At 23.5% G+C, this 9,975-nt stretch overlaps 1 protein-coding gene across 1 annotated transcript; it reads right to left on the reverse strand.

The window, feature by feature from the left end:
- Window positions 1-1,101: 1,101 nt before the first annotated feature.
- On the reverse strand, window positions 1,102-4,319 carry LOC132932270 (uncharacterized). The gene is made up of 8 exons (XM_060998556.1): window positions 3,930-4,319; window positions 3,576-3,773; window positions 3,445-3,504; window positions 2,935-3,111; window positions 2,674-2,835; window positions 2,345-2,589; window positions 2,068-2,227; window positions 1,102-1,331 (listed from the first exon to the last, which is right to left on the reverse strand). Exons 1-8 carry the CDS (start codon window positions 4,108-4,110, stop codon window positions 1,192-1,194), a joined length of 1,323 nt encoding a protein of 440 aa, XP_060854539.1. The 5' UTR covers window positions 4,111-4,319; the 3' UTR covers window positions 1,102-1,191.
- Between the last annotated feature and the right edge of the window lie 5,656 nt (window positions 4,320-9,975).

The raw sequence follows: 9,975 nt of genomic DNA on the forward strand, positions 1-9,975 counted from the left end.
TAACAGATCTTGAAAAATAAGATTGGATTTTATTTTATTGTGAAGCGGATTTATACCTAGTTGTTTATTTTTTCAGTCATATAATATACATATTACATACCTATGTATTTATGTAACGTATATGCAAATTCCATAAAAGTATAAGACTAAGTATAAAGCAGCTTTTCTCCGTCGCAGAATACCCAGATAGCAAGATAACATTTTTTGATCGTTTATGTATTATTATTTTTATAATGATTACATTATATAATTATTTGGATTTCATCATATTTTGATTAAATAATATGATATTAATGTTTATATATTGTTGTTTGGCCACCGGTTTGAAATTAAATGAACATTAAAAACAAAATCAGTATATATTGTTATTTAGGAAATGATAATATAAGCATACAATTGTATTATATTAAAAATATTGTTTCCCTGAAATACTATTAATCATATATATTTAACATTAATTAAATATTATAATTTTTCCATAGTAGTAATATTTTGTTTTATTTTATCAATATATTATATATGTATGTATTTTTTAATATTTATGTAAAATATTAACATACATATAATATATGCTCAATTAAAGTAGGGAATATAGCACCCCAATTCTGAAAATAGCACTTACAATTTTGTGGCACTCATTAATAATGAAATTAATTAATACTTATGTATTTATTGTTGATAATATTGTTAAACACATTATTAAACATTTGATTATTTATTGTAGATATAGCTGTTAATAGTGGTGGGAGAAAGTAAAGTTACTCATAATTGTGCACAATCCTCGATTCTAAGATTAGGTAGGTGACTAAAGGGCTTCATCAGCACCCAACATTTTTCTTTTGAAATAGCCTCTACCATATTAATTATTCAAATAATAAATAATTATTGTATTTAAATTAATTCCAATGATTATTTATAATAAAAATATATTGTGTTATTATAGAAAGGAAATAATAAAAACTTAAGACAATACAAATTGTAAATCACTGATCAGTTTATTATATAATATAATTTATATTATATATATAATTAATAAAATAAAAAATATACTTAGTGGTACACTTGACCACAAATATTACAATTTTAAATATTAAGTGTAAAACAAAAATAAAAGCACTTCATCATTATATAGTAGTTACTTACTACAATAGTTATAAATAAATAGTTACAATAGTTACAATAGCTAGATAATTAAAATGATGGTTCATTAGACGGGGTCAGTAGATTTTTTTTCGGCTCCCTAAATTTAGCTCCAGAAATAAATGTCCTTATAGGAGTTTCAATGTCAACAGCATCACTTAATTTGAATTTTTTCATTTGTTTTATTGCATCTGAAAATAATGACATTTAAATGGAAAAAAATGAAATGAACAACCATATAAATATTGATCAATATATATTAAATATATTTATTTATTATTTATTAATTTGATATAAAGATTATATATTAATGTTGTTACTATACTATAATATAATTAGCATAATATATAATACCTCAATGTAATAACATTAATATACATGTTATATAGCAATATCAATGTGGAAACAAATTTTGATAAATACTCAGTTAATCATTTCAATTATTTGGCCTAGCATATAATAGTAGCACAGTGAATTAATACTGCAAGAAAGTTATAGAATTATATATATCAATAGGTGAACACAATAAAGACAAGTTACATATTTACAATTTTATAAATCTAGATTCATTAATTTTAATTGAAATATTCAGTAGTATTTAAATGTACTCTATACGACTTTAACTAGAATACTATTTTACATTTTTAATATTGTTGTTCAACATCTCATCATATAAGGACAACCACTCACCATTGCTATAATATGTTATAGTTATTTGTTTAATACATTTTGATAAAGACACAAGTCAATTTACTATAGTAATTTAGTTTTTTAATATTGACAAAATACAAAATTAATTGTAATATGATATTATTAGCTAATAACTTTTTTTTATAAAATAAATGTTTATTCATTTTTGTAAACGTTTATTTAAACTAGAGAAAGAATAGTTTGAAATTCTATTTATTTTAATAAAAAAATTCTCACCAAATATGACTGTACATGTAGCCAAGGTATAGAATACTTTCTTTTTCTTCAAACCTTTGTAACTATATTTCTCAAGTAGTGCATCTTTAAATAGTTGTCTCATAATAATACGTACAGTACTTGGTAATGTACTACGTGAAAAACGTTTGAGCTCTGCAACCTGGACAGAATTTTCATCAATTTATTCTTTAGTTTTAATTTATATAGGTATTATATAGTTATTATACATAGGTATTATATTTGTACATAGACAGCATATTCAGATTTTTATTTTTACCAGTTTTATTCTGAATTCTTTATTAGTTGTAAGTTTTCTTTCAAATTCATCTAGTTCATCTTCTGATTCCAATGGAAGATTTGACAGTTCCGTTTGGAATATATTTTCAGTACTTTTTTCAAACGATGAATTTTCAAATCGACTTGGTTCTAATAATATATCGTACATTTTATCCACCTTCTCATTTAATGAATTAATATCATATTTGATATTACAGATAGTTCGATTCATTTTATGAAGAAATTCTAAATTGATTAAAATAAAATTATACTACATAATACATTCAAAAATTTAACATTATTATTGAATTGAATTTATATATTATTTACCAAGTATTTCATTATGTGCAGATATTTGTTGTGATTCATTTGGAGTAGATACTGACTGCTGCAAATCTATTTTAGATACATTAGAAATCTTAAATGGTGATGATGATGTGTTGACTATACCAATGAAAGATTCATCAATAAAACGTGTAACCCCATCAAGATCTAACAAAAATAAATTAAGTTAAAAATACATGAATTTAATGCAATTGGTTTATAAACTTGGGATATTTTATTCAAAATATATCCTAATGTATTACTTACCAGTTATTTCTATTATCTTATCCGGTGTAGAAATTGGACTCATCATATGGCATGTTTTATTGAAATTTAATTTTTTTTTTACATCATTCACAGTAGTTTGATCAGTGTTGGATATATTTGAACTATTTGAAGATAATATTGTTGGAAGAAGCTTTATAGCAGGAGAATTTGGAGTGCCTTGAAAACAATAATTTTTTCATAATATACTATTATAAACATATTATAGTGTTTTAACAGTTTCTTCCCTTACAATTGGATTCATATTTTTACATGCTTATATACTATGTAGAAATATTTAATATACATCATAAATTAATACCATATAATAATACTTATAATTCTAATATAAGTTAGTTAAGTTTCATTTCATTTGAAATATATAAATAAGATATAAATGAATAGTTAATTTTTTAGTATTTGATTAAATTTTCTGATTATTAGTCAGATTTTATTTATATTTTGTTATTTAATTCCATATTAATGTAGTTAATTTTGTCAATTACAACTTACCAGATAATACAAGAACAGTATCTGCTAGTTTATCTGCCTTGTTAAAATTGCCATCATCGACTAAAAATATATAGTGTTATAATAAAACTTGAAAAATTTGATAAACTTAGCAATAACATGAATTAACTAACCAAAAAAATCACTTGGAGATGATGGACTCCATAAAGCATCATTCGCTTTTTGTTGCATGATTTTATCCTTTTTTTTAGGATTTAATGTAGATTTCATATTTTTAGTTTCAGACATTTTAGATGGTGTGTCATTATTTGTTGATAAGTCAGACGTATACTCTGCCTTTTTAGCTTTCTCTCTAGCTAAAGTATAATTATCTAAATAAAAATAAATATATTTTTCTAAATAAATAATGTTATGTAAATAAATATATTATAATATAATCATCAAGACTAGAGAAAATATAGGTCATATTATAATATAATGAATTAATGAATAATATTCAAAGTTAAAAAGTAAGTTATAGTGTATACCTCTATCTTTTCCCAATTTACGAGCCTTTAAAAAGTCAAAATCAATTTCATTTGGTTTTACTCTTTTTTGAATAAATTTTTTTGAATTTTTTTTTGGCCAAGCACATTTATTCTTATTTAGCCAGTAGGCCGGTACTACTTCAACTGATCGGTCGTCAATAAATTCTACCACTGACCACATTTCAAATAGGTATACTGAAACCAAGTACAATTCCCAAAAATAAATAAGAATATTATTAATTAAATATTGAACACTTATAAAAAATGAAAATAGTTAATTTTAGATGAAAACTATAAAATTAAGTAGACATATACTATATATTTACTTATTATTTTTATTATAACCAGATAAAAAGAAAGCAAAATAAACACATATTATGTAAATATAGATAATAATTATATACATGGGTGCATTAATAAAATTATGATTAATATTAAAATAGACACAATTTGAAATATATAATAGTAATTAGAATAATAAGTACTTAAAAAATAATTTAATACAGTATAATATAATGATGATCTGAATTTTGCAAGGTTCCTTAATTTTAAGATGAATGAATAATTGGTAATACAATTAAGTCATTATTATTAGATGGTAAAAGAATCATTTTTTTTTTAATATCTTTAATATTATACTTATGAAGATTATTAGATAAATTTTTAACAACATAAATATCTAATTCGCTAGATTTTATAGGTTTGATAAATAACTCATTTTTTTGATCAAATATTTTACAAATAAGGATCACTTCTTCTGAATTTTCTTTCTGAATGATGTTGAAAACTTTTACTATTTTTTTTTCTCGAGTCAAGAAGTATGAATCTCTTTCTAGATGTGTTTTAATAGTCATGCTTTTTAATATCAATGTGGTAAACTGTTTTCCTTTTATTGAACCTGATAATGTAGGACCGCGGGTATGAAGTCCAGAAAAATAAGGAGCACAATTTTTAGGTTTAATGTTAGACTTTAGTAAACAAATTTCTCTATATCTTTTGATAATTTGTTCCAAAGGTTTATGTGGTTTTCTTAGCATTCTCTTTAAGGAACCCATGTAATTTTCAAAGGGGAAAGCTGAACAATTATCTAATGGCCCAAATTTTTCATAATCATCACCTAAGTGTGTTAATCCATGAATGTTATGCGAAATGAGGTAACGGCCATAAATTATCTCGAAATCTTTCACAAAACTGTCTAATAATTTACGTGCAACATCTATGTACTTCAAATGATCAGGACTTAATAAAATAATCATTGAAATACTTAAATTAAAAAAATGATTCCAGTGTTGATCTTTTAATGATGGTTTAGTGACTATTATACCATAATATAGTAAGAACATACGAAATTCTGTTGCTTTCCACCTATTTATTTCATCTAGATTCCTAGGTTTTCTAGCAAATTCACAAGGCATTTTGTTTTTAATAATTTGAATGTAACTAGATATTTCTTTTATCTTCCAAGATGGATAACGAACTTCAAGAGGCCCTTTCATCCATAATAGTATTAGTTTTCGAACAGTTCCTAGACATACCAAGTGCATATAATCAAGACAGAATCCAGTCGTTATATTAAAATTGGGCAAAGTTGCTAAAATAGAGACATTTCCAATATGATATTCCTCTTGAGTTTGCAAAACATAATTATCATGAGTTCGCTTGGGTGGACAGTTAGACGGCAAAGTGTATGGAAAACAAATTCTATTTGATAAATATTGTCCTTCTTGCTCACACCTAGAGCAAGAAAAAAAACCTGAATGTCCTTTAGTTTTTAAAATAAAAGATTTTGCAGGCGCATCACAACAAAAAGCATCTATAGAAAAATTATACTTTTTATTATTTATATAAATACCACTTTCACTTAATATTTTTGCCTCATCTACAAACTCTTTCAGGAAATCATTACTATCAATGGGTTTTACTTGCCCACAATAAATCCCAATTGGAAACACTTGATTGTTATTTGGTCGGATATACGCAAGAACAGGCCAAAATTGTTCAGGACTACTTTTAAAAATTGGTAATCCATCTATTCCAACAACAATCTGAATCATATCATAATCAAAACAATCAGGGATATTTTGTTTAATTCCATTCAATATACCAAAATGGTGATATTTTCCAGGTTCCACAGCACGACAATTTGAAGTGAATTTGTTTGTACTTAATATAGTTCGTGAATCAATAGGCAAAGTTTCAAAACATTTATGATGTTTTAATAATTTTAATAATGCATTAAGTGCATTTTGAGAAATGTTAAATGAAACTGCCCACTGAGCAATTAAAGAACTAAATAATGATAACTGATCAACATCATCATTAAAATAAGTTACATCTTCATTATCTGTGTTATCTTCATTAGAAGACAAAGCTGACGATGAAAAGTGATCCAATTCTTTAAAATATTCATTTTCATTTGTGATTACAGTATTTGCTAAGACAGAATCAATGGCTGTAGTTGAGGAAGTTGATACATCATTAATAGTAATAAGAGTATTATTTGATTTTGGAAAACAAGGTTCAAAAACTAAATTTGATGTTGATTTTTTTTTAACATTAATTAATTCCATAGGTATTTCTACCTCCTCTTGCACCCTTCTTCTTTTTGACCGGTCACTTAGGCAATACTTTTTTTTGTAAGACATCCTAACCTACACAATTAATGAAAGTAAATCAAAATAAGTACCTACTATTACTACTATTGAATGGGCCATATGATAAATATCAAAATTAATTATTATAAATTATAATATACTTTTCAATCTTCAATCTCAATCTACTACATTTTGGTCATACTAATTTGAGAAGTTTAAAAATAAAATAGAAAATAATATTATTAATATTCATATTATAATTATATAATACATTGTATTATACTTTTCAAGTAGATTAATATATATTATTCTCATTTATATTATAGACACCTAACCTACCCAAGAATTATATAAAAATAAATTATTGTATATACAGGATACAGGAAGGTATCTTATTCAATATGATATAGCCTACATACATAGTTAATAATATAAAATAATACAATTAAATTTATATAATTTATTCAAATTATATAAACTTTATATAATATATAACTATGTATTTTGTAGTCCTTTTTATTTAATAGTCACCAAGATTATACTGTATTAACATAATAATATATTAGATACTTCTAATTAATGTAAAATTGAATACAAATTTAAGTATGTACTATTTAGGTGATTCTGTGAGAATTTATGTGCTACCAATTTACAATAATAATATATATAAGCAATGCAAATGAAATATTTAAACATACCTATTATTAGGTAAATGTTATAAATTATAATATATTATAATATTTATACATAATGTGCTGTTTAGTAAATTAATGTATACATTAGGATAGGTATATATACTTTACTATAATTTTATGTATATTTAATATTAAAATAAAGTAAGTAGGTACCTACATATTAACATATTTATTTATTGATGATTAATATTAGATATAGTTATGGTGACCAGATATACTCCTTTTCGTAGGACAGTACTCTTTTTTGACGTGTGTCCTAGTGTCTTTAACATAAGTGTTAAGCACATTGTACTCTTTTTTTTAAAAAAATTATGGGCTAATACATGTTTATGTGTTTTTACTGTTTTTTATAATTTGATTATTAATTTATATTTTATGGTTCGACCTAAAGCATTCTTATTGGTTGGTAGCACGATTTAAGATATATACTAAATCGTATAGGTATACTTAAGTTTTACACTTAGTATTTTTACCTTTAAAAAATAATCTACACTTTAGTTTAAGTTTGCTATAAATCAAAGTATTTTCATCATAAAGACACACACTAAATGAATTGAAATTATAATTTCAAATAATTGGTTTTTATAATTGAAAATAATAATAAAATAAATAGAATAATCAGATGAAAAAAAAACAATTTTTATAAAAGGAGATGACCTATGGAAATATGGGTACAACGGGTAGAATAGTATACGCATTGGGCAATTACGACAGAGAAGGAGCTAAGTTTTAAAATGTACTTTTTTTTAAATGATTATACCTATCTGGTCACCATAGATATAGTGCGTGTTGCAATTAGCCATTAAGTAGTTATAACAGTGTACTAATCAATTTATTTTAGTATTTACTAAATTACAATACATTTTATTTAAATATACATATCATAAAATTAAAAATTTTAGATAATCAAATAAAATTACTTACCAAGCAAACGAACCAACAAACCACAAACGCATAAACGAAAATACAAAATCCGAACAATATGTTAGGCAACGGTACGTTCAACCGACAAACGCGCAAATGAAAAAATGGCAGAGACGCCGAGTCGCACTAGTCGCAGTCACTATAATAATTAATAAATTATGGTCTGTGGAAGATAAGCACTAAACAGTAATAAATAATAATATAAATATAAACTGTAATAATATTGTCTTATGTTGTGACGAGACGGCGCGGCGCAAAGATGATTATTACTGGGAAAATACCAAGTCGTCGGGGTAAAACCACTATTATTGGTTATCGCATTTCTATTATTATTCAACGCCAAAGAACATAGTTGAATGTTTTCATGTGTGTATGGGCCATGGGTTCATATATATTATAAGTATTATATTTTTTGATCATAATTTTTATAACATAGGTATATAATTATAGAGGAATCTCAATAACTCGAAAACCTCGATAATTTGAAGAAATAAACTATGTCATTTAGACATAACTTGCAGAACATCTATTAATTCTATTATTATAAACATTAAATATTAATATTCTATGTTCCAAATATTTAAATGTACTACACGTACTGCAATGACGATTTATTATCGTTATAATATTTACTACAGTTTGAGCACGCCGAAATTAATAATAATTTAATTAATTATTGTATCCTTATATTATAATTTATAATTATTGCTTTACAATAATTGTTATTGTTATCGTGCTATTCGTATTATTATTGGGATTAATTTGGTATACTACTAATTAATTTAAAACTATAATCAATATAATAATAGTTATTATATATTATTAAATATAAATAATGCATATGGTATTATAATATATTATAGTAATATAATTATATAAATATAATATATATATAATAACATGTATAAATTCGTAGTGTTATATAAATAATCCAATTTCAATGATATTATAATATTTTTTTCGGAATATTATTTTATAATTTCGTTTATGATATCTTATTAATAACATATTCAAAATATTTTTAAAACAATAAATTTCTTATAATATAATAATAATATACTCGTAATGTTATTATATCATTTCATTTTTATAGTTATATTATTAACATATTTAAAATATCATTTAAACAATTCATTTATTATAACGTTATGATATCATATTCAGAATATTATTTTATTATTCTCATTATAACGTTACACTATTATTATTTTCTTAATATTATTTAACAAAATCATTATTTGATAATTTATAATTATTTATATTATAATATTATTTTTTTAATGAAGATATGATATTATTAAAATATTAACATTACGAAAATGCTATCTGGGTAGGTGTGGTAATGTTGAGACAGCTGATATTAATTTTTGACATCTTATTGAATTTTAGTTTATAAACTTTGTTTCTTTACGTTACTTTTTCATATCTTCATTTTTTTTTCTTCTTTTAACTTTTGTATATTTGTGCCTTTATTAAAATATTGTTTTATTTATTTATTTATTTTTTTTTTTTTTGTATATCGGGTGTTTTCTTACATCTTGTACACAGATCATTTTGAATTTTATCTTACGTTTCATTTATAGTATGAAACTTACTTATTTTGCTTAAAAACCCAACACACGTTAAACAACTGATACATACGAAAAATCTTCAACGTTGTAACTTATAAGTTATAACACTTCCTTATTTAATTGATATTAATTCAAGAATTATGTATGAATTCGGTATAATAATATGTTAATATTTTATCTGTATGACTGTGACTATATTATATTATATAGATATATAAATGATATTGATAATTATTCTTCAAAACAAAAGCTGTGCTGACAT

Source organism: Rhopalosiphum padi, chromosome 1 (assembly GCF_020882245.1).
Source record: "Rhopalosiphum padi isolate XX-2018 chromosome 1, ASM2088224v1, whole genome shotgun sequence".
NCBI lineage: Eukaryota > Metazoa > Arthropoda > Insecta > Hemiptera > Aphididae > Rhopalosiphum > Rhopalosiphum padi.

What these genes read in the sequence shown, in the direction of transcription:
- LOC132932270 (XM_060998556.1), bottom strand. Translation starts at nt 4,110, where the DNA reads ATGTGGTCAGTGGTAGAATTTATTGACGACCGATCAGTTGAAGTAGTA. An exon ending in TACTGTTCTTGTATTATCTG is followed by an intron (nt 3,112 to 3,444) that starts GTAAGTTGTAAT and finishes ATTGTTTTCAAG; the next exon opens with GCACTCCAAATTCTCCTGCT. An exon ending in TACATGTACAGTCATATTTG is followed by an intron (nt 1,332 to 2,067) that starts GTGAGAATTTTT and finishes CATTATTTTCAG; the next exon opens with ATGCAATAAAACAAATGAAA.